This window comes from Pelophylax lessonae (assembly GCF_965119305.1).
Source record: "Pelophylax lessonae genome assembly, chromosome: 3".
Classification (NCBI taxonomy): Eukaryota; Metazoa; Chordata; class Amphibia; order Anura; family Ranidae; genus Pelophylax; species Pelophylax lessonae.
The window spans coordinates 643386952-643412781 of NC_138770.1; the positions used below are offsets into that span (position 1 = coordinate 643386952).

A 25830-nucleotide genomic window follows, 5' to 3' on the forward strand; every position below is an offset into this window, starting at 1 on the left:
TAACGACCCCAAACACCTCCAAGATGACCACTGCCTTGCTAAAGAAGCTGAGGGTAAAGGTGATGGACTGGCCAAGTATGTCTCCAGACCTAAACCACATTGAGCATCTGTGTGGCATCCAATTCGAATGGAAGGTGGAGGAGCGTAAGGTCTCTAACATCCACCAGCTCCATTATATTGTCATGGAGGAGTGGAAGAGGACTCCAGTGGCAACCTGTGAAGCTCTGGTGAACTCCATGTTCACCAGAGCTTCCAGCGGTGCTGGAAAATAATGGTGGCCACACAAAGTATTGACACTTTGGGCCCAATTTGGACATTTTCACTTAGGGGTGTACTCACTTTTGTTGCCAGCGCTTTAGACATTAATGGCTGTGTATTGATTTATTTTGGGGGAAAAACAAATTTACACACAGTTGTACAAGCTGTACACTCACTACTTTACATTGTAGCAAAGTGTAATTTCTTCGGTGTTGTCATATGAAAGGATATAATAAAATATTTAGAAAAATGTGAGGGGTGTACTCACTTTTGTGAGATACTGTATATATGTAAAGCGCTGCTTAAATTTTCAGCGCTATATACATAGCTGTAATAAATAACTAATAGTTATCCAAACGCGGATCACTGTTCAGAGAGAAAAGCTAGTGAGAACAAGCCCCTACTGAACTGCATCTACAAAATCAGGTTGCCTGCCCTGGCAGACAAGACTGTCTCTGTGGCAGAGCTGTGTAAATATCAGGACTAGATGGACAATACAACAACTCCTTAGGCAGGGAAAACAGCTTATTTATAGGTATTTCATTTGTGTATTTAGCAATTTGCCTAGAGTTCAGCTTTAAGAAATTTTACTTAAAAAGGAGATGTACAGCCAAAGCTCGTTTGGCTGAACATCTCCTACGGATCACAGGAATCACAGGACTGCAGTTTGTTCTGCACTCCTGTGACCCGTTTTTTTTTGTCGGCTGCTCCGTGCCCCCCCCCCCCCCCCAGTCCAGTGCTCCAATGAACAAGGAGGGGGGAAGAGAAGAGAGCGGTGACTGACAGTCAGCAGCTCTCTGCTTGGGGAGCTGTGAGAACCCAGAGCTCAGTTCTTAGTGTAGAGGCATCAGGGGACTAATGCTGCATCCACCTAGGCAAGTATAAGTGGAGGGAAAAAAAAATTAAAAAATCCCATACATCGCTTTTAAAGTGGATGTAAACCCCATTCCTAAAATAGGACCTGGGCACATATCTGTAGTGTTTACTTATCTCTCTCCAAAGCTCTAAGTCCCATGTATTTCTGCTGTTCTGTTCCTGTTATCAGCATTATAGCTTCTGAAAGGTTCTCAACAAAAGAGACAAAAGCAGTTGGAAATTTGTATTGGGGTGGGTGCAGGAGATAGACTATCAGAGAGCTGGTCTATTCACAGCACTGCTCTGCAAGTTTCTTCCTTCCTCTGCCTTTCTTCCTTCCTCTGCCTTTTCTCCAATCAGCTGTCACACAGTGTATGCCAAGACTCCACACCCCGTGCGAGAACAGGAAGAAAAAATTCTAACACAATGTTCACTTTCTAAACAGTGTAGAAGGCTGAAGACAGCAGATATACAAATAAAATGTATGTAGGGAGATTTGTTTTATCTCTGTGTATCATCTGAGGCTGTTCACTTCACTGTGTATATGTGAGGATTTACATCCACGTTAAGTGATTTGAAAAGCTCAGTCATTAGATACAAGAGGAAAATCCTAGTTTAGAACAGAGAGTCAATGTACATCGCCACTGCTGTAAGCACACTGCACCATACCCGTCTGCTCCAGACAGGGAGCAAGCTATAAAAATCCTCCTCCAGACCACTGATGGGAGGTAGGAATTTTAATATGCTGGAATTTGGCTGGTTGTTACTTTTAAAAAACGTTAAGGCAAATTAAGGAAACTTTAAAAACCTGTATTTTTGGGTAAAGTACATCATGTTCTTGTATAAATTAAACTATTAAAAACAGCCACAGAATGTCCCAGCTGTGCAGCTACACACATAATACAGACCACAGGATCGCACAGAGCGGGATACCACAATACTAGAAAAACACGTAGATTGCTCGAAGTTCACATTTAGAAGAAAAAATAAACCCAAGTCTTTATTCTAATGATTTAGCAAATTCTGCATAGTCAATGTATCCATCGTTATTCAAATCATCATCTTTGAGAACATCATCTACTAGGGTGATCATTTCCTGTTCGTCTATTGCCTGTGAATGCTCCGCGCTCCCCTAAAATGAAGAAAGAAAGAAGAGGAGGTCATTAGAGTTTCATGTGGTCATCCATACAGTAATTTAACCCCTCAGCTCTGTTTCTGTGTGTGGAGGGGGGGGGGGGGGGGGTGTCCCTTCACTCCAATAAGCTAGCAGAGCTCTCCTCACTGAGCTCTGCAGTTTGTGATTTCAGCTCTCCGCCCCTTTTTTCTGACAGCTCAGACAAGCTGTATAAATTCTGCATTTTGAAAGGCTGTAGAGAAGAGAAGCTGCAGATAAAACAGTTACAACCTATGTAGGAGGATTTGTTTCATCTCTGTATATCACCTGAGGCCAGTCAATTCACTGGGTATATGTAAGCCCCCGTTCACACTGGGGTGACGCTACTTCGCCGGGCGACCTCACAGGTCCCGGCGAGCTGCTCGCACCGCGACCTCGGAACGGCCGGCACGGACTTCATAACATTGAAGTCTATGCAGGTCGCTCCGGGTCGCCCCAAAGAAGCTCCGGACCTTTTTCTAAGTCGGAGCGACTTGTGTCGCTCCTATTAGAACGGGTCCATAGCTTCTGTATGGTGGGCGACCTGTCAGGCGACCAGGTCGCCTGACAGGTCGCCCCAGTGTGAACGGGGGCTCAGGGTTAACAAAACACACACACAAAAAAAAAAAAAAGGGACATTACCACTTATTACCTCTTATATACAACAGTAAAATGTAACCATTAACCCCTAATGCCAGCTGTAAGTATATATACACAGAAACACAGTGGTGGGCTTTAAATGCCAGGCTCTCACATATATGTGCACAGTCAGCGTTCCTGTTCTGTGTTGGCACAGTGGGCGCCCTAGCACTGTGCCTTAATATGCACTGTAACCCTTCTGCTGCCAGAGTAGTTTCTGCAAGTTAAAAAAAAAAAAAATTAGGCCTGAAGATTAATTAACCACTTGCTGACCGCCAGCGGTACATTTTTTGTGATTGGCCCAGGTTCAAAGGGATCACTGGTAACCAATTACAGCATCATAATAGTAAAAAAAAAAAAAAAAAAAAAGTGTAATCATTTTTTTTTTTTTTACTTTTTTATTTTACATAAATGTCACCAGTCAGAATTCCTGGTGTGTGTGTGTGGTGTGCAAGTGAGTGTGTGTGTGTGCGGTGTGTAAGTGAGTGTGTGTGTGAGTGTGTGTGTGTGTGGTGTGCGGTGTGTAAGTGTGAGTGTGTGAGGAGTGTGGTGTGTGAGTGTGGGTGTGAGGAGTGTGGTGTGTGAGTGTGTGTGTGTGGAGTGTGGTGTGTGAGGAGTGTGGTGTGTGAGTGAGTGTGTGGGTGAGTGTGTGAGGTGTGTGGGTGAGTGTGTGTGTGAGTGTGTGTGTGAGGGTGAGTGTGTGTGGGTGAGTGTGTGTGAGTGTGAGTGTGTGGGTGAGTGTGTGTGAGTGTGAGTGAGTGTGTGGGTGAGTGTGTGGTGTGCGAGTGTGTGTGGGTGAGTGTGTGTGGGTGAGTGTGTGGGTGAGTGTGTGTGGGTGAGTGTGTGTGGGTCAGTGTGTGTGGGTCAGTGTGTGTGGGTCAGTGTGTGAGTGAGTGTGTGGTGTGCGAGTGTGGTGTGCGAGTGTGGTGTGCGAGTGTGGTGTGCGAGTGTGGTGTGCGTAAAACCTCCTGCTCCCACCAATATATGATACAATAGTTGCAGCAAACGTATTACAGGAAAACGCCACTTGGTTAAAGTGGATGTAAACCCTTACATATACCCAATGAAGTGACTGGCCTCAGGTGATACACAGATTAAACAAATTCTCCTAAATAAGTTGTACCTGTTTATCTGCAGCAATCATTTCTGTACAGTCGATTAAAGCCCATCATTTATAAAGCTTGACGGCGGAGAGCCGAAGTCACTCAGTGAAAAGAGCTCTGAGAGCTGATTGGAGCAAGGGGAGGGGGAAGAGAAAGGGACACCCCCCCTTTTCCCACAGGAATAGAGATGAGGCTATCAATCAGCTGGAGTTCCCTCCCCTGTCACCTTTTTTCTCTTGGTGTCAAGAAAATTTGTCAGCTGTGACTCGTGCCGATAGCAGAGAAAGAGCAGCAGACAAGAATGAGAATGAGTGCTCTTTATTGAGACAAGTACACACTATAGAGAGATATGCTTTGTTCACATTTCATGTCTGAGGTTTACAATCACTGGTTCTCATTCTGAGGTCACGGAAAACAATGAACTCTACTTCAGACTTTATTAGTCATGTAGTCACATTGGGGGTGATTCAATAAGGCTTTCTCTGGAAGTGATATTTCATACATTACCAATACTCCTCCCCCCCAAGTTCTCCAAAAAGCTTCTCTGCCTATAAAACTCCTCCACTTCACAGGAAAGATGCTTGTGACAGGAGTTGTGACAGATAGATATACAGCTAACCAATACAATCTGTTACAAAGTTCTGCCTTTATACTGTATTATCGCAAGACAGATGTCTAAAGAATAGCACCCTTTATGATGAATACCAGAGTATGTTAGGTACAGTCAAAGATTCCAGGTGTGTCCAATAAGAGAAGGAAACCTGCAGAAGTAAACCAATGTCCTTGTCTAATGACCTTCCATCATTGTTTGTAAAAAAAAAAAATTGATATTTTTTATTATATATATATATATATATATATATATATATATCTTAGAATCCATATGTATATACTTGCAGAAGATGTAAAATGTGAACTCCAACAACTTACTAACATACTCCTCAAAAAACGTTCACTGCCTTGGCCTCAACTTTCTGGTTCTCTCCCTACCAATCCAAGTGTTTCTTCAGTGTCGCCTCCTCCTCCTCCTAGCTCCTCCTCTCCACCTCCTCTTTCTGTAGGGATTTGCCAAAGCTTGGTTATTGGACCCCCTTCTCTTCTCTATCTACACCTCTCCTTTGGTCACTTGATAACCTCCCAAGGCTTCCAATACCATCTCTATGCTGATGGAACTCAAAATCTACACTATTGTCAAAAGTATTGAGACCCTTTGCAACTTCAACTCTTCTGGGAAGGCTGTCCACTGGGTTTAGGAGTGTCTATGGGAAGGTTTGAGCATTCTTCCAGAAGCGCATTTGTGAGGTCAGGTACTGATGTTGGATGAGAAGGCCTGGTTGTTACAGCTGCAAAGGGTGGGCCAACTGAATATTGAACCCTACGGACTAAGACTGGGATACCATTAAAGTTCATGTGTGTGTAAAGTCAGGCGTCCCAATACTTTTGACAATATAGTGCAGGGATCCTCAAACTACGGCCCTCCAGCTGTTGCGGAACTACACATCCCATGAGGCATTGTAAAACCCTGACATTCACAGACATGACTAGGTATGATGGGAATTGTAGTTCCTGAACAACTGGAGGGCCGTAGTTTGAAGACCCCTGATATAGTGCATCTCTCTACTCCTCACCCCACCCTTTCAGTCCCCTCTCCCATTATAAACTTTCTGACAGATCAGTATGGATGTCACATCACTTCCCCAAACGCAACTTTCCCAAACAGCTCATAATATTCCTCCTACTGTCATCTTCATTGGTTTTGCCTCAAGATCAATAATACAACTATCAGTCCCTACCCTCAAGCCAGGGTGCTAGGTGTAATCCTAGAGTCTGACCTGTCCTTTTGGCCTCAAATCTATTCAATGTTCAAATCTTGCAGACTTCACCTTTGTAACAATTCCAAAATATGCTCTCTTTCTTAACCAATGAAAGCACCTACTTATTATTTCCTTGTTATCTCTCAGGTGGACTATTGCAGCTACCATCTCATAGGGCCTGTATAACCACAATTTGGAGTGCCGCTCTAAGTGCTCGCAGACTGCTCGGTGATCATCAGCTCTACTGAGTGCCGGGTACACATACAGAAAAGCAATAGTATTAAGAAGAAGTCTAAGGGGCATTAGTCAGGATGATAAGACAACAGTGAAACAGCCTCAGCTCCTCTCTGGCCACACCCCTGTGATGCATTTCACTCCAGAGCGCAAAAAACAAACGTGTCAGAGGGTGTGGGCAGAGAGGGGCCGAGGCTGAAGACGTTTCTCTGTTCTACTATCCCGACTGACAGGAGTACGGCGTCCTTAGAGATCTACATACCATCTCATAGGCCTACCTCTACACAGGCTAAACCCCACCTCAGCCTATCATGAATGCTGCTGCCAAACTCATCTGCCTTACCAACCACTCTACATCTCCAATCTTGTCTCAATATATCACACAAACCGTCCTCTCTGCTCCTCCTAAGACCTCTTGCTCTCTGGCTCACTTGTTTCCTCCCATGCTCGCATCCAGGACTTCTCCAGAGCCTCTTCTATTCCTCTGGAAGTCCCCAACGATTTTTTTTTCATCTCTTCAGGGATGTCTACCCCAACTCTACCTAAATATGGAACTTGTACTTTCCCTATCAGCTCATTCCTAACACAGTTATTACACTTTGTACCACTTTATCCTCTGTATTAGAATGTAAGCTCTCAGAAGCAGGGCCCCTCCTAACCATCTTGTATTGAAATGTATTGTAACTGTACGGTCTCACTTTATATTGTAAAGTGTGGTGCAACACGGAAATTTCTATATACTGACCGATTTGTGGACATGGGAGATCGCAGTTGCTAGCTCCAGACCATCCAATAAATTGTTGCCATCATAATCGTGCATCTTGAAGTAATGAAGCTGCAGCTCCTGCGGGGACATCTCTGACTCTGGCTTGTTTACAACTCCTTCTAAATGCTCCATGATGTGGCTGAGGACAAAAAGTCATATTAATCACTTTGGTCTCAAAGTCTCCTCTCTTTCTCTCAAGTGTCGTTGTATTTTTTTTGGACTTTATATATCTTTGATATTTTGTCGTCTATGCTAAAGCAGTTTCTTTTTTTTTTCTGGACAGATAGGTTTTTATTTGGATTCAGACTTGGATACATTTATTTTGATTTCTAGCTCAATAATTTTTACCCACTTCTGCTCTGGAAGGTTCCCCCCCCCCCTTCATGACCAGGCCATTGTTCGCTATTTGGCACGGTGCCACTTTAACTGACAATTGTGCGGTACCCAAATTAATTTATATTGTTTTTTTTACACAGAAATAAAGCCTTTCTTTTGGTGGCATTTGATCACTACTGCAGTTTGTATTTTTTATTATATAAACAAACAAAAAAAAAAAATTATAATATATTTATTTATTATACACACACACACTTTTTTTTTTTTTTTTTTTTTTTTACTTTCTGCTATAAAACATATCTCATAAAATAAATAAATAATTCTCTCAATAAAATTTTGGCCAAAATGTATTCTGCTACATGTCTTTGGTTAAAAGAAAAAAAAAAAATACCAAAAAGCATATATTGATTGGTTTGCATGAAAGTTATCTCATCTACAAACCATGGGATATATTCTGGAACTTTTTATACTAGTAATGGCGGTGATCAGCGACTTATAGTAGGACAGCGGGCAATCTGACACTGACACTTTGGGAACGAACTGCCACCGACATCACCAGTGATTAGTGCTAATATTATGCACTGTGACTGTACTGACACTGGGCAGGAAGGGGTTAACATCTAGGGAGATCAAGGGGTAAATATGTGTCTAACAAATGTTTGCGTGTGTACTGTGTGCTGCTTTTACTGGGGAACTAGATGTTTTCATTCCCTGTGTAGAAAAGCGATGCCCTGTCAGGGAACACAGCTCTGTGTTGTTTACACAACTCAGGCCTGATAGCCTGGGTCCCTAGTCATTGGCCTGGGACCTGGTGATTGGCATGTGCTGAGACAAATCACAGCACAGTCAGACTAGCGCTCCCTACCCCACATAAACGTTAATGGCATTCCAGTCTTAGTCCATAGGATTTAATTATTCGCTATATCCCAAACTCACTCATCCATGTCTTTATGGACCTTGCTTTGTGCACTGGTACAAATCATTTGGTGGAGGAGGGGGGATAATGGTGTGGGGTTGTTGTTCAGGGGTTGGGCTTGGCCGCTTAGTTCCAGTGAAGGGAACTCTTAAGGCGTCAGCATACCAAGACATTTTGGACAATTTCATGCTCCCAACTTTGTGGGAAGAGTTTGGGGATGGCCCCTTCCTGTTCCAACATGACTGCACAGCAGTGCACAAAGCAAGGTCCATAAAAAAAACAGAGATTTGCAAGTTTGGGGTGGAGGAACTTGACTGGCCTGCACAGAGTCCCGACCTCAACCCGGTAGAACACCTTTGCGATGAATTTGAGTGAAGACTGCTGTACACTCACTACTTTACTTTGTAGCAAAGTGTAATTTCCTCAGTGTTGTCACATGAAAAGATATAATAAAATATTTACAAAAATGTGAGGTGTACTCATATGTGAGATACTGTGTGTATATATATATATATATATATATATATATATATATATATCTCAGTTCATAGGGTTCAATAGTGAGCTGGTCCACCCTTTGCAACTATAACAGCTTCAACTCTTCTGGGAAGGCTGTCCACAAGGTCTAGGAGTGTGTCTATGGGAACGTTTGACCATTCTTCCAGAAGCGCATTTGTGAGGTCAGACACTGAGGTTGGCTGAGAGGGCATGGCTCACACTGTTGAGTGAGTGTACAGCTTGTATAACAGAGTAAATTTGCTGTCCCCTCAAAATAACTCAACACACAGCCATTCATGTCTAAACCCCTGGCAACAAAAGTGAGTACATCCCTAAATGAAAATGTCCAAATTGGGCCTAATTAGCCATTTTCTCTCTCTGGCGTCATGTGACTCAGGGTTACAAGGTCTCAGGTATGAATGGGGAGCAGGTGTGTTAAATTTGGTGATATCGCTCTCACTCTCTCATACTGGTCACTGGAAGTTCAACATGGCACCTCATGGCAAAGAACTCTGAGGTCCCGAAAAAACGGAATTTTTGTAAAATCTTACCTGTAAAATTCCTTTCTCTGAGTCCTCCGACAGTCGCCGCCTCTTCATATTCGTCACATATGGGGTATTAGACTTTGCTCCGAAGGAGTAGCTAGGCAACAGAATATGTTAACAATAAAGCTTTAACATATCCCACCCTCAAGGGGTGGTCCCCTCAGTCAATACCCTCCTACTTCCTGCAACCATATCTCAGTTTTAGTGGAATAGCAGTAGAGTACACAATCAAACCCCAAAAGAGGGGCGGGGGCGGCGACTGTCGGAGGACTCAGAGAAAGGAATTTTACAGGTAAGATTTTACAAAAATTCAGTTTTCTCTTACGTCCTCCGACAGTCGCCGCCTCTTCATATTCGTCACATATGGGGACGTCCCAAAGCAGTGCAAACATGAGGGGTGGGAAACGCATTCGCGCCGAAAGGCAACGCAGTCTCCGCATCAAAGAAGGAACCTTACCAAAGGAAGGAACCAGCTGGGCAACAGCAAAAAACAAGTGCTCAACAGGAGCAACAACCCAGGAAAAGACAAAAAACCAGGGGATACAAAACTTATCCCAACAGCCAGGAGTCCCCAACAAGGGACCCTAGGGAACGGCCGCACTAAGAACCTTGCGGCCAAAGGAAGCATCCGCCGATGCCTGAACATCTACTTTGTAGAATTTTGTGAAAGTGTGCACGGTCGACCAAGTCGCCGCCTTACACACCTGGGCTACAGAAGCCCCATGACGACAGGCCCAAGACGTACTAGTCGAGTGCGCCTTCACAGGCACAGGGGGAACCTTCCCCTGCAAGGCATAGGCCTGTTCAATGGTCTGCCTGATCCATTTGGCGATGGTAGAGGCCGAAGCCGCCATGCCCTTCCGAGGACCCTCTGGAATAACAAACAAGGAGTCCGTCTTTCGAAAAGACTCAGTCGACTTAAGGTAAACCCTTATCGCCCGAACAACATCCAGAGAGTGCAATCTCACCTCCTTTGGATGTTTAGGCTTCGTGCACAACGAAGGCAAGACAATATCCTCATTAAGATGGAAGTCCGAAACTCGTTTCGGAAGAAAAGAAGGATTAGGTCGCAAGACCACCTTATCCAAATGAATAACCAGGTACGGAGACTTGCAGGACAAAGCCGCCAGCTCCGACACTCTGCGAGCCGAAGAGATCGCCACCAAAAAGGCGACCTTTTTGGACAACATAGACAACGAGATCTCCCTGATCTGTTCAAAAGGAGCACGTTGTAACACAGATAGAACGAGATTCAAGTCCCAAGGGGGCAGAGGATCCCGCCTCGGGGGAACCAGATGCCGCACACCCTAAATAAAGGTGCCAACCAATGGGTTGGAAGCCACGGGACGTTGAAACAGAACGGCCAGAGCAGACACCTGACCCTTTATCGTAGCCAGCGCCAAACGCTGATCAACACCCGTTTGAAGGAAAGACAGCACACGGGACACCGAGTACGTGCGGGGTGAAAACCCCCTGGACTCACACCAGGCAAAATAGGCCTTCCAAGTACGGTAATAAACCTTCCCCGAGGAATATTTCCTCGCATTGATTAAAGTATGGACGACCTCCGGAGAGAGACCCCTCTCCTTCAGGACCTCGGTCTCAACAGCCAGGCCGTCAAAGCCAGCGACGGTAAAGCAGGATGGTATATCGGTCCTTGAGACAGTAGATCGTCTCGAAGAGGCAGACGCCACGGGGCGTCGACCGCCAGATTCACGAGGTCTGCGTACCAGGACCGGCGAGGCCATTCCGGTGCCACAAGAATCACCGTGTTGCGTTCCGAGTGTAACCTGCGAAGGAACCTGGACAGCAACTGAATCGGTGGAAACGCGTACATCAGCCTGTACTGATGCCACGGGGCCACTAACGCGTCCGACGCGTCTGCCCGAGGGTCGCGCGTCCTTGCCACGAACCTCTTCACCTTGTTGTTGAGGCGAGACGCGAACAGGTCCACATCTGGAAGACCCCACTTCGCGCACAACGTCTGGAAGACAGCCGGATGGAGAGACCATTCCCCCTGATCCAGGGTCTGGCGACTCAGATAGTCCGCCTGCCAGTTCTCCACTCCCGGAATGTGAACCGCCGTTATCGCCGGGACATGAGTCTCGGCCCAAGACAGAATGTCGGCCACTTCTCGAGCCGCTCGGGCACTCTTGGTGCCCCCTTGGTGGTTGATGTAGGCCACCGCCGTGGCATTGTCCGTCTGCACCCGAACCGGGCAACCCTGCAGCCGGTCCGTCCAGCGATGAAGACAGAGACTTATCGCACGCAATTCCAGAATGTTGATCGGAAGGGAAGACTCCCCCTCCGACCAAGTCCCCTGAGCGGACAGAACGCCCAGAACTCCACCCCAGCCCGACAGGCTGGCATCCGTGGTGATTACCGTCCACGAGATCGGACGAAACGACCTGCCCCCGGACACCAACGGGGACTGGAGCCACCACAGAAGGTTTTCCCTGGTGCGAAGACTCAACGAGATCTGAAGATCCAGGGATTGAGGTCGCCCGTCCCACCTGGACAGGATCTCCGCTTGGAGACCCCGCGTGTGAAACTGTGCGAAAGGAATCGCCTCGAAGGCCGAGACCATCAATCCCAGACATCTCATACACGTCCGCAGAGACGAGTTCGGAACGTCCCTGAGGGACCTGACTTCCTCCCGGAGAGTCCTGAGTTTGTCTTCCGGCAGGAAGACCTTCGCCTGCACCGAGTCCAGTATCATTCCCAGATAGGGGAGACGAACCGACGGACTCAGTGTCGACTTTGGAAAATTTATCGTCCAACCAAACTCCTGTAGAGTTTGCATCGTGACAGACAGGTCCTCCTCCAGACCCTGGCTGGTCGCAGACCGAACCAGAATGTCGTCCAGATACCCCAGGACAGAAACGCCCTGGGCCCTCAATAATGCCAGAACCGGTGCAAGTACCTTGGTGAAGACCCGCGGAGCAGAGGCGAGACCAAAGGGCAACGCCACAAACTGGTAGTGATCCTCCGCAATGGCAAATCGAAGGTACCTCTGATGACCCCCGAATATGGGGATGTGAAGGTACGCATCCTTCAAATCGATGGAGGCCATGAATTCCCCCGGAGCCAGGGCAGCCACCACCGACCGCAGGGATTCCATGCGGAACCTGCGAACCCGCACAGAGCGGTTCAGAGCCTTCAAGTCCAGAATCGGACGAACCTTGCCCTCCTTTCTGGGCACGGTGAACAGATTGGAATAAAACCCCCGAAACCTGTCCCGATGAGGCACCGGAACCACCACTCCCTGAGCCCTCAGGTCCCGCACCGCCAGGTGCAGGTCCCGCAAGCGCTCTGGAGACAGTTGAAGATTTGAGGGAAAAAATCTGCTCTCCGGCCGAGAGAGAAACTCGATCTTGTAACCAGATCGAACGATTTCCAGAACCCATCTGTCCCGCACACGGGCCTACCAGGGCTGAAGAAAACCGAGCAAGCGTCCCCCCACCCCAAAACTGGGTGAGGGCGCCCCTTCAGGCCGAACTGTTATGGGCTGCAGGTCCGGATTGGCCGGACTTCTGTTTACCAGACCAGGGCTTCTTCTGAGAGCCTTGACCTTTGAACGGTTTGCCCTTGTAGTGCGGCCGAAAGGCACGAAAGGACCCCTGAGGGGGCCGAAAATTAGCATGCTTCTTCCCAGAAGCCCCCTTAGCCTTGGGGAAATGGGGCAAGAGAGTGCTCTTACCCCCGGGGATCCCCTTAATCAACACATCCAAGGACTCCCCAAAAAGGCGAGACCCATCATAAGGCAGATTGGCTAAGGTCTTACGTGAAGATTGGTCCACCGACCAACATTTCAACCAAACCAGGCGGCGAGACAACACCGCCACGCTGTGCACACGTGCAGCCAACGGAATCAGGTCCAGGTCCGCATCACACAGATACATGACACCCTGGTGGATCTGATCCACCATATCCAGGGTCGCCGGCGAGGCCGAGTCGGCCACTAGGACGCGCCTAAGCATCTGCGTCCAACTTGCGATCGCCTGGGCCGCCATGAGAGAAGCAAACAGAGCCTTAAGCATAGAACCCGTAACAGAATAAGTATGACGGGCAAGAGACTCCAATCTGCTATCCGTGGCATCACGGAAAACAGGGGAACCCTCTGCAGGAATCACAGTGGCTTTGTTCAAAACCGCAATTGCATGATCCACTGGTGGAGGCACACACCACCTTTCATCAGTGGCAGGCGAAAAAGGATAACGCAGCTTGAATTTACTCGGTACCGCAAAAGGCTTGCGCAGATCGCGCCATTGATCCTTAACAGCGCGCTGAAAATCAGCATTGCAGGGAAAAACCTGCGGCGTCCTGCGTTTCCTCTGCGTCCCATAAGCCGCCAAGGCAGCGGGGGGACACACTTCGTCCTGCAAACGCAGCGTTTGCTTAATGGAAGCAATCAACTCATCCATGATTGCAAGCTCTTCAGGCGAGCCAGGGGGAGAATTATCAACCCCCTCAACTTCAGCCTCCACCTCAGACCCCACTAGATCAAGAGAGGAGCGGGACCCCGATAAGGAGGCCCCTGCCAGAACAGCCCCATCACCTTCACCCTCAGAATCAGAGGAAAGAGCAACTCTGGGCCTTTTAGTAGATTGAGCAGCCACCAGCATTTGCACCTGAGCAGCAAGGCCAGCCACAATAGTGGCTAAATCCCCCCCTGGGGGGGAAACAGCGGTCCCCTGGCTTTCCACCAATACTGTAGGAAATTTGCCCTCCTGAGAATCCATTGCCCCTGTAATGCCAGACAACCAAGGGTTAACTGCCCCTTTTAAGCAAGCGCGGCAAGCGCAGCCCACCGCACCACACTCAAGCACAATGAGACCCCCACAGGGAATATGCAAACTGAACACAGGCAATGGATAGCAAGAACAGAAGGATAAAACCTGAGGAGACCCTCGCCGCTGCTGCTGCCTCGATCGGTGTTCCAGGAAAGAGGAAGTGATGCTGCCAGGGCGCTTCTATGTAAGCCTATGGAGGCTACAAGAAAATGGCCGCCATGCATGTAAACCATGCGGCCGGAGCGGGTGTAGGCAAAATGGCGTCGTTTGGCGCCGAAACCGCCGCTCCACAGTGCATTAAAACACACATTACATTCCAATATCAGAATACATGTCAGATCGCCGCAGCGATCGCCGTATATGCCCAAACATGCCAAAAAAACATGCCCCACAGCACACAGCTTCTCACACTGACCAGTCTGACACACACAGTGTCATACAGCTCCCCCCCCCCCCCCTTGCAGCCCACAGCATGCAGCCGAGAGATAGGGAGACAAGCAGTGTGAATAGAGGCAGGTTACACAGTCCCAGACTGACACCCCCCCAGACAGAGAGGTCCCCACATAGATACACTTACCTCACATGGCGTGGGGGACCCGCACAGGCGAACAAGCCGCTGCACATGAGGCAGGGAGAGTCACAATTCAAGACGCACAAAATGGGGGTTAAGAAACCGCACAGCGTCCAGTGAGGTAGCCACCTCACCAATCATCCCTGCACCGAACAGGGATGGGTCGTTCACTGTGCCAGGAGCGTTACCTGGCTGAACGCTCGATGGCAGACTGGGAAGCCACTGACCCACGACCTGCGACCAGGGGGATCAGCCCGAGACCCAGTCCGCATGATCCTCTTCGTCCGAAGAACTAACTAACGCTGACAAAATAACAGCTAAATAAAGGTAGAGAGAAAAACTCAAACAAAATATTAAAAAGAAGAAAGAGTCTGGGACAGAAAGTCCCAGCACAGAGAGAGCCAGCCACTCCTGACAAGCTAGACATTAAAACTGAGATAAGGTTGCAGGAAGTAGGAGGGTATTGACTGAGGGGACCACCCCTTGAGGGTGGGATATGTTAAAGCTTTATTGTTAACATATTCTGTTGCCTAGCTACTCCTTCGGAGCAAAGTCTAATACCCCATATGTGACGAATATGAAGAGGCGGCGACTGTCGGAGGACGTAAGAGAAAAAAAGAATTGTTGCTCTACATAAAGATGGCCTAGGATATAAGAAGATTGCCAAGACCCTAAAACTGAGCTGCAGCACGGTGGCCAAGACCATACAGAGGGTTAACAGGACAGGTTCCAATCAGAACAGGCCTTGCCATGGTCGACCAAAGAAGTTAAGAGCACGCGCTCAGCGTCATATCCAGAGGTTGTCTTGGGAAATAGACATATGAGTGCTGCCAGCATTGCTGCAGAGGTTGAAGGGATGGGGGGTCAGCCTGTAAGTACTCAGACCATATACTGCAGATTGCATCAAATTGGTCTGCATGGCTGTCATCCCAGAAGGAAGTCTCTAATAAAGATGATGCATAAGAAAGCCTGCAAACAGTTTGCTGAAGACAAGCAGACTAAGGACATGGATTACTGGAACCATGTCCTTTGGTCTTATGAGACCAAGATAAACTTATTTGGTTCAGATGATGTCAAGCGTGTGTGGCGGCAACCAGGTGAGGAGTTCAAAGACAAGTGTTTCTTGCCTACAGTCAAGCAAGGTGGTGGGAGTGTCATGGTCTGAGGCTGAATGAGTGCAGCCGGCACTGGGGAGCTTTAGTTCATCGAGAGAACCATGAATGCCAACCTGTACTGTGACATACTGAAGCAGAAAATATTCCCCTCCCTTCGGGGACTGGGCCGCAGGGCAGTATTCCAACATAGCGACCCCAAACACACCTCCAAGATGAACACTGCTGAGGGTAAAGGTGATGGACTGTCCAAGCATGTCTCCAGACCTAAACCCTATTGAGCATCTGTGGGGCATCTTCAAACAGAAGGTGGAGGAGCGCAAGGTCTCTAACATCCACCAGCTCCGTGATGTTGTCATGGAGGAGTGGAAGAGGACTCCAGTGGCAATCTGTAAAGCTCTGGTGAACTCCATACTCAAGAGGGTTAAGGCACAGCTGGAAAATAAGGGTGGCCACACAAAATATTGACAATTTGGACATTTTGACTTAGGGGTGTACTCACTTTTGTTGCCAGTGGTGTAGACACTAATGGCTTTGTGTTGAGTTATTTTGAGGGGACAGCAAATTTACACTGTTATACAAGCTGTACTCTCACTACTTTACGTTGTAGCAAAGTGTAATTTCTTTCATTTCTTCAGTATTGTCATGAAAAAATATAATAAAATATTTACAAAAATGTGAGGGGTGTACTAATTTTTGTGAGGTACTGTAAAATTGTGTATATATATATATATATATATATATCACACACACACACACACACACACACACTTCAAGAATTCCTTTCTTTTAATTTTTAGGAGTATGGCTTATGGCTAGTGAAAACCCAGAATTTAGTATCTCAGAAAATAAGATTACAAAAGATCAATTACAATAATAATAAAAAAAAAAAAAAAGGGGTATACTGGGAATGGGATTTTTGACTTCCTGTAAAATCCATTTCTCTGAGTTCATCGAGAGCACGGGTTCTCCATTATTCATAACCGTACGGTTGTACTGCCCTCTACAGGAGTAAGACACTAGATGGAAAAAAATACTTTTCTACACCTATGGGCAGCCCCAGGGGGTATACTGCCCCTCTCTGCTATAGGTCTTCAGTTTAGTTACAAGCAGGGTCAGAAGTATTACAACGCCATGGAGGGGTGGGAGCTGTGTCTGTCAATGAACCCAGAGAAATGGATTTTACGGTAAGTCAAAAATCCTATTTTCTCTTTCATTCATTGAAGGACACATATTCTCCATTATTCAGAACCATAGGGACGTCCCCAAGCTGTGCCAAACATGAGGGGTGGAACTACAACAAAAAATGCCAAGGCTAAACACAATAGCCAACCAGGTAAAACGGGAGCTCAACAAAAAACAACGGGAGCCCAAACTGAACAATAACAATACACCCCCAAAGAGGGAACAGACCCTCTAAAAACAGCAGCCTGCAAAACTTTGCAGCCAAAAGGAAGCCCTAGCAGATGCCAACATATCCACATTGTAAATTTTGTAAAAGTGTGCACCGACGACCTAGGGGCTGCCTTGTAAACCTGCGTCACTGACGCTTGATGACGAAAGACCCAAGAAGCACTAAGCGCTCGATTAAAGTGTGCCGTTACAGGGAAAGGAAGAACCTAACCCCTGATAGAAAAGGCCTGAGTCACCGCCTGTCTAATCTGGAAATGTTCACAGAAGACGACAGCCCTTTTCTTGGCCCATCCAAGATCACAATGAGTCTGAGCTCCGAAAAGACTCTGTGGCAGCCAAATACACCCAAATCGCCCGAAACCACATCCAAGCCATGCAAAGCAAAATTCCTTAGGATGTTTAGGCCTGAGACACAGAGAAGGCAACACAATGGGGTTGATTTACTAAAGGCAATTCACTGTACACTACAAGTGTACTGGAAGTGCAGTTGCTGTAGGTCTGAGGAGAAGATCTGAAATGAGGGGAAGCTCTGCTGATTTCTATCATCCAATTATGTGCAAGCAAAAAAAAATTAGATTTTTGACTTACCGTAAAATCCATTTCTCTGATGTTCATTGACACACACAGCTTCAGATCTTCATAACTGTTGGGATATACTGCCCACTACAGGAGTAGGACACTAGGCAGAAAAAAAGGCTGGCTACCCCCATGGGCAGAGCCAGGGAGTATACTCCCTCTCTTGGCTATAGTCACTCAGTTTAATTACAAGCAGTGTCAGAAGAATTACAACTCCACAGAGGGGCGGGTGCTATGTTCGTCAATGAACATCAGAGAAATGGATTTTATGGCAAGTCAAAAATCCCATTTTCGCTTTCGTTCATTGACAAACAAAGCTTCAGATCTTCATAACCATTGGGATGTCCCAAAGCAGTGTTAAACACGAGTGGTGGAAACAGCAAAAAAATTCCCAAAGCTAAAAACTGTAGCCAACCAGGCAAGAGGAGCTAAACCCAAAACAAAAAAAAAAAAAAAAAAAACTGAAGCCCACCTGAAAAAAAAAGATACACCCTCGAAGAGGATCAGGTCCTCTCAACAGCAGCCTGCAAAACCTTGCGGCCAAAAGAAGTACCTGCATATACCAACACATGCATTATATAAAACTTTGTGAAAGTGTGCACCGACGACCAAGTGACCGCCTTGCAAACCTGCGTCACTGACACCTGATGGTGGAAAGCCCAGGAGGCACTAAGCGTCTGAGTAGAGTGTGCCTCAACAGGGAAAGGAGGAACCTGACCCTTGATGGAATAGTCCTGAAATCACTGTCTGTCTGGTCCATCTGGAAATTGTCGCAGAGGAAGCAGAAAACCCTTTACGAGGCCCATCCGTGAGCACAAAGAGAGAGTCTGACTTCCGAAAGACTCCGTAGCTGCCAGGTACACCCAAATTGACCAGACCACATCCAAGGCATGCAAGGCAAATTTCCTTTGGATGTTTAGGCCTGGGACACATGGAAGGCAACACAACGTCTTTATTCAAATGAAAAGCGGAGTCAAAACTTTACAGGGGCGAAGAACCACCTTATCCCTGTGAATCACCAGGTAAGGTGGACAGGATAACGCCGCCAGTTCCGACACCCTGCGCGCAGAGGAGATAGAAACCAAAAAGGCCACCTTCTGGGACAGCGTAAGCAGGGTAATCTCCCAAAGATTCTCAAAGGGAGTCTTCTAACGGACCGAAAGCATCAAAATTGAGTTCCCAAGGCGGCGACGGAGCCCGCACTGGAGGAACCAAATGTCGGACACCCTGAAGAAAGGTATGCACCAGGGAGTGTGTGGCCAAAGGTCGTTGAAAGAGGACTGCCAAAGCCGACACCTGGCCCTTGATGGAGCTCCAGGCCAATTTTTGTTGAACCTACTTGCTGAAGGAGGGTCAACATCTGAGTCACCTAGAAGGAACAGGATGAACCCAAAGAGATAACACGCAATGTACATCTTCCACGTATGATGGTAGATCCTCCTAGAGGTAGATTTCCTAGCTTTTAACAGTGTAGGAATCATCGACTCAGATAAACCTCTATCCTTTAGTACCTGGCGTGTAAAAGCCAAGCCTTTAAAGCCAGAAACTGTAAAGCAAGATGGAAGATCAGTCCTTGGGACAGCAGATCCTTCCAGAGAGGAAGCTTTCAAAGGGACGTTGGCGACCAGCCGCACTAGATCGGCGTACTAAGCACGGCGAGGGGCCACTAAGATGACCTTTTGCCTCGATCCTGCGTAGAAGTCTTGGCAGAAGCTTGAGAGGAGGAAAGGCGTAAATCAGACCATACTGACCACACTGGGCCACCAGCATGTCTGTGGCATCCGCCAGAGGATCCCTTGACCGAGCCACAAACCTCTGCACCTTTCTGTTGAGCCGAGACCCCAACAGATCCACCTCAGGGGTGCCCCATCGGAAACACAACTGATGAAACTCCTTTGGATGAAGGGACCACTCCCCTTGGTCCGACTGAGGAAATCTGCCTGCCAGTTTTCCACCCTGGAAATGTGTACAGCGGAGAGGGCTGCAACGATCCGTTCTGCCCACCTTAGAATGCTGGCTACCTCCAGAGCCACCAGGACACTTCGTGCCCATTGGAGATCGACATAAGCCACGGCCGTGGCATTGTCCAATTGAATGCGCACTAGACAACCCTGAAGATGGATCTGTCCACAGTCTGATCACTCGAAGTTCCAAAGACATTGATCAGTAGTCTGGACTCTTCCAGTGTCCAGTTCCCTGAGCAGAATGCTCGCTGAGGATGCCTCCCCAGCCAGACAGGCTGGCATCCGTGGCAACCACTATCCAATACAATGGGAGGAAGGATTTGCCGAGCCGATGTGCCGGAGAACGAAGCCACCATATCAGGGATTCCTTCGTTCCCCGACTCAGCCGGATCTGATTGTTCAGAGACTGCAGAGTCTTGCCTCATTTGGTCAGAATCTCCCCCTGCAGGGACCTCATATGGAACTGTGCAAATGGAACCGCCTCAAAAGGTGGAAACCATCAGGCCCAGCACCCGCATGCAAGTCCGGAGGGATGACCATCTGTTGGACAGCAAGAGATAAACTGCAGCCTGCAATTTTTGGAGTTTTCAGAGGAAGAAACACTCTGGCTAAGGCCGAGTCCAGAGTCAGGCCCAGATATTTCAGCTTTGTGAACGTCTGAAATTTCAGAATTCAGCCAACTCCTGCAGAGTTCGGAATTGTGATCTCCTGGGTTTCCAGCAGAGCAGAAGGAGACTCATCCAAGTAGCCCAGTACCGTCATCCCCCTTTGGCGTAGCAAAGCTAGCACCGGGGCTAACACTTTTGTGAAGACCCAAGGAGCAGAGGCGAGACCAAAGGGCAACGCCACAAACTCCTAATGCTCCTCTCCCACAGCAACGCTGGGGACTGGCACACATTGGAACGTGAAGGTAAGCATCCTTGATGGAGGCGAGGAAATCCGACACAGGGATGCCAACACCGTGTGAATTGGACTCCATTCTGAACTTCTGCACCCGCACAAGGCAGTCCAGTGCCTTGAGGTCCAGAAATTGACACACTTTGCCTGCCTTCTTGGAACTGTAAACAGGTTTGAGGAAAAATCCTGAAAGAAGTTCAGGAGTCGGAACCGGGACAATCACCCCTTAATGTAACAGGTCTTGTACCGCCCCAAACAAACCATGCAAGTGGTCCAGGGACAGACGCAAGCTGGAAGAAAAGAATCTTGCAGGAGGACAAGAGCAAAACTCAATCTTGTAACCAGACCGAATGACTTTGTGGGGTCTGGAAAAGCCCGCTCTCAGCTTGCCAGACCAGGTTTGTTTGGATTCTCCAGAGGAGGCCCTGAAAGGCTTCGAGGCCTTGTCAGTCAACCCTGAAGGACGAAAAAACGTCTTTGAGCCAAAAAGGAAGGCCCACGTCTACGACGAGGTTCCTTGCCCTTAGTAGCCTGGGGAAGAAAGGTACTCTTACCCCCCGTGAGACCTTTTATGATGTCATCCAGGGTAGCTCCAAACAGGCGATCTCCTTGAAAGGGAAGATCAGCAAAGGCCTTTTTAGAAGTCTGGTCCACAGACCAGCATTTAAGCCAAAAGACACGCCGAAGGACCACTGCCAAAACAGAGCCGAGTCACTAGGGGAGCCGCATCCAAAGAGGCATCACAGATAAACTGCAGCCCCTGGACCAGCTGGTCCGCCAGTTCAGCAAAGGCAGGGGGGAGCTGTACTCCCTCCAGGTCACAGCGGAAAAGCTTAGCCCACTCGCTCAGAGTTTGCGACACCAGGGCTATGGTAAATACCGGCCTCAGTGCCGAACCAGCCAGAGTGTACAGAGGGGCCACAGCCTTTGCCTTCCTGTCAGCCAGATCCTTAAAGACGGGGACTCTTCAGCCGGAATCATGGTTGCCTTGTTCAATCTGGAAACCGGAGGGTCCACCACCAGTGAACTCCTCATAGGGGTAACGCCTAATAAAGCGCTTAGGGACCCCACAGGGACGCTTTAGTAGTCCCCACTTTTTAGCAACAATTCTGTCAAAATAGGCGGTGAAAGGAAACACCTTTGCAGCTCTGGGTGGCTTGTGAGTGCCAAAGGGAACCTACGCCTCCGTCGCAGCTGCATCCTCCATCTTCAAGGTCTCATGCACAGATACAAATCAGTGCTTTCACCAGCGCCTTTTCGTGCGCGGTTGCAGATGTGCAGGAATCATCCTCACTATCAGAGGATTCTGGGCGCGTGGTTGCAGACCCAGCAGGGTGACTCACGTCCCCGGTGGCCGAATCAGATTCAGGATCTGATGAGACAGATGAGGCAGGGGAAGGCATGGGGGGCTTTTTGCTAGCCCATTGCCCGAACACCACCTCCACCCAGGAAACCAAGGACTCCAGGACCGCTGTCAATGCATTAATGGATTGTTGGGACCCAGAGGGTCTCGCAGTCTCAGAGAGGGGGGATCAGGTGGGGAGAGGTGCTCCAAACACTTCATGAGTCACCAGAGTGACCCCAGAAAAAGTGTGCAAGGGACAACCCCCACCACGCTGGCAGCACCACCCTGTCGCCAAGCACAAGCGATCCTCAGCAAAGAGGGAGAGAACCCCACCAGACTCACCACTGCAAATTGATGGTGCATCAACACTGAATTGAGGATATAGATATCGCTCTCTCTCTCTCTCTATATATATATATATATATATATATATATATATAAATGAAAAGGATAAGCTCCCTGATCTGGACGCCTCTAGTGACAGCAAGCCGGGGATCTTTTCCCCGCTCGTTCTCACCATTTAAAAAAAACAATAAAAACACACGCGTCCTTGCAAGGTTCCTGCAGTTCCGTGAATGGGAGAACTACAAATGCTTTCCAAGCTCCTAGTAAAAAAAATAAAATAAATTCATAAAATGCACATATTTTTTTACCTGCATTAACATGTGCATTAATTTTAATTTTTTTTTACAAAGGTGAACTTATCCTTTAAGTACTATGTTATGGATATTACAGATTATCATTACATGATATGTTTTTATTTGCACTAACAGTTCCGTTTTCAGGAGATTTAATCCCTTTCTCCGGTACAAGTAGTACTGAGACACAGAGGTTTAGCAAAATGCCAAAACAAATTCTACAACCAGCGCTTCACTCTCCTACTTATACAGGCTTAGAGTCTCCCCACCAGAGGGCTTTGTCCCTCCATCTATGTGTAAATAGGAATCTGAATTGCAAACACTCACACTTCTGCAAATAGACAAAGCTATCCTCTTCACACAAAAGTCCTCTATAGCTAACCAGTTCCAGGAACAAGGCTATGAACTACTTTCGCAATAGTACACAAAGTCCTAACACCCCCCTTATAAAATATACCCCATAGGTCCCGAACATTTGCTGGAGATGCCAGACAGAATCAGGGACACTACCCAATGCCTGCTGGTACTGCTCTTTAATCTGTTCATTTTGTTCTGATGTTGAACAAATAATCCTCCAGCTCACCTCTGTAGATTTTGGACTAGATCCTGTTTGTTACTTACTACTACATATTAACCAGATTCTGCTGGAAAAGATAAAAATTCTCCATCTACTAGACACAGCACAAGCATGTATAACAGCCAGGTAGAAGATAACTGCACCTCCATCCATAGGTTTATGGTTTGCCAAAAACAAAATTAATACAATGGAAAGCCTTAAAGCGGAGTTCCACCCTGGGAAAGTTTTTTTTAATATAAATACCCCCAGGACATTCAGGGCTAGTGCATTACACAATGGCCAGCCTCTGATCTGTCCCGGGTTGCACTTACCTTTTAGAAGAAATACTTACCTTGAAAATGTATTGTCCAGCGCTGCCATCTCAGGTATGGGCAGCTTGAAGCCAGCGCGATCCTCTTCTGTGTCCTCTTCCGTCTTCTTCGGTCCCAAGATGCACTGCACCGGCCCCGCCGTCCCTTCCGGTTCCGCAGCGTCATCCCTGCACAGCTTCTGGGCATGCCCAGAAGCTGTTAAGCAAGGTATGACGGCGCCTGAACTGGAACTGACGTCGGGGTCGGTGCAGGCGCATTGATTCCTGGGAGCGATGACGTTCAGCTCCCAGGAATCATTGCAAGCCAGGAAGTGACGAATCGCCGTGACCGCCGAGGGGAGGAAGAGGAAGTAAGGTAAAGTATATTTTCTTCTAAACAGGTAGTAAAAAAAAAAAAAAAAAATTGCGATTATCCATTTGTTTTTCAGATGACCCGGAGCAAGAAGATGGAGGTAAGTATAATTTTATGGTGGAACTCCGCTTTAACAGTGGTTGTAAAACCTCAAGGTTTTTCACCCCAATGAATTCCTTGCATAAAAGGTGAAAAACCTGTGCTGCAGGAAAAAGCTTGACTACGCCTATGGGCAGTCTCAGGGGCTATACACCCACAGTCCACTATAGGCACTCAGTTTTGTTACAAGCAGTGTCAGAAAAAAGCCAACTCCACAAAGGGGTGGGTGCTGTGTCCATCAATGAACATCAGGGAAATGGATTTTATGGTAAGTCAAAAATCCAATTTTTTCCTTTCATTCATTGACGGACACAGCTCCTGATCTTCTTAACCATTGGGATGCAGCAGAGAAAAATTCCCAAGGCTAACCATAGAAAACCAGGTAACATGGAGCTCAACCAAAACAACTGAAGCTCACCTGAAAACAACAACACACCCTCAAAGAGGACCAGGTCCGCTAAACAGCAGCCTGCAAAAGCTGGCAGCCAAAAGAAGCGTCTGCAGATGCCAACACATCCACTTTATAAAACTTTGTAAAAGTGTGCACAGACGACCAGGTGGCCGCCTTGCAAACCCGCATCACTGATGCCCGAAGACGGAAGGCCCAGCAGGGACTAAGCACCCGAGTAGAGTATAGCCCCGTACATACGTAGCGATCGTCGGCCGAACGATCGGCCGTCTTTTGTCCAGGGCTGTCAATAGAAACTCATTTAAACACATAAAAGATACTGAGAGACATAGCAAGAGCTATGGAAAACACAAAAATATTTCATTTTTAATGATTTATATAGTAAAATAACATTACAGAAAAAAAAAAAAAAAACGCAATATACCGGGACCGCAAAAACTGAACCGCGATGGAGTGGGGGTTTACTGTACATTTCTTTTTAATGGGGTACAGCATTGCATTACTGCTCAATTGTCAGGTAAAGTAATTCAGTGCTGTATTGCAAAAAAAAGCCTGGTCATGAAGGGGGGGTAAATCTTCCGGAGGTCAAGTGGTTAAACAATGGTTACAAATTAAACCGCCCAGAGTCAGCCCCCTTTGTAATGGCTGCGCATACCGGACATATCAATTTTAAGTCTTTAAGTCTTCACAATGACGTGCTAGGGCACTCTGTTCTTTTCAGGTTACAACACTCACTCTTTATCTTGTATGGCATTCTTGTCGAAGCGACTGGCGGCGTGGTGATCCTCTTGCACATTGGGGTGTACATGTTCTTCCGTGAGTGTGGGAAGAATTAACACCGCAGAAAACAGACAGCAAAAGATATTGGAAGTCCTGCAGCCGATCATTGTTCTATGTGGGGGGGAAAGGAGATGAACAAATTAAAACTTTTTACTAGCAAAACCCTCTATAAACAAAAGTTAGATAATATTAGGTCAAAAGAAATCCATGGATAACATTCATAAAAAACGGTCTCATTGAAGCAGGTCATGGTAGATCTAGTAGTAGTTGTTGGTAACATTTAACTGGACTTGTTCTGTAATGAAGAGGTTTTGTAGTTTGTTCATGCCTCGTCTTCAGTTCCAATGAGTGTCTGGAAAATATTCGGACATCTCCACCTTGCGTATGACAACATTCTACACCATCAGCCATGACATTTAAAAGATTACCATCTATAAAGCCTTCCTGACACCAGGGATGGGATTATGGAACTAGAACAGGATAGTCCACACCATGTCAGCCCTGAACAGCTGAGGCAGCCAATAGAGAGCCAGTTGTACGGTATGCATGTAAAGTTTAGCACAATAGTAAACATGCCTTTAACCACTTGCCGACCAGTCACTGGGACCGTACTGCGGCAAAGAGGTTCGATTCCGTCCAGCGACGTAGACCTACGTCGCTGGACTCCTCCCTCCCCCTGTAGGCGCGCTCCCGCTGTTTTCAGTTACAGCGGGAGTCAGGCCAGGGGAGGAGCGGCGGCAATCGCTGCTGCTCTTTCCCGATCGTCGGGGAATCGACTTTGGAGATCTGCCCGCTTGTGTAAACAGAGCGGGCGGATCTCCTAAGTGACAAACAGTGACAGATTGCAGGGTTCAGCATAGCTAAACATGCGATCTGT

At 47.4% G+C, this 25830-nt stretch overlaps 1 protein-coding gene across 1 annotated transcript; it reads right to left on the reverse strand.

Moving 5' to 3' along the window:
- Positions 1-1902: 1902 nt before the first annotated feature.
- MCFD2 (multiple coagulation factor deficiency 2, ER cargo receptor complex subunit) lies at positions 1903-25086 on the reverse strand. The gene is made up of 3 exons (XM_082252345.1): positions 24909-25086; positions 6802-6961; positions 1903-2245 (listed from the first exon to the last, which is right to left on the reverse strand). Exons 1-3 carry the CDS (start codon positions 25058-25060, stop codon positions 2114-2116), a joined length of 444 nt encoding a protein of 147 aa, XP_082108471.1. The 5' UTR covers positions 25061-25086; the 3' UTR covers positions 1903-2113.
- Positions 25087-25830: the final 744 nt, after the last annotated feature.

Bases quoted from the DNA above. Each gene is read 5' to 3' on its own strand.
- MCFD2 (XM_082252345.1), bottom strand. From the start codon at position 25,060: ATGATCGGCTGCAGGACTTCCAATATCTTTTGCTGTCTGTTTTCTGCG. The intron at 6,962-24,908 runs GTGAGTGTTGTA...TTTTGTCCTCAG, and splicing joins AATGCCATACAAGATAAAGA to CCACATCATGGAGCATTTAG. The intron at 2,246-6,801 runs GTCAGTATATAG...TCTTCATTTTAG, and splicing joins TCTCCCATGTCCACAAATCG to GGGAGCGCGGAGCATTCACA.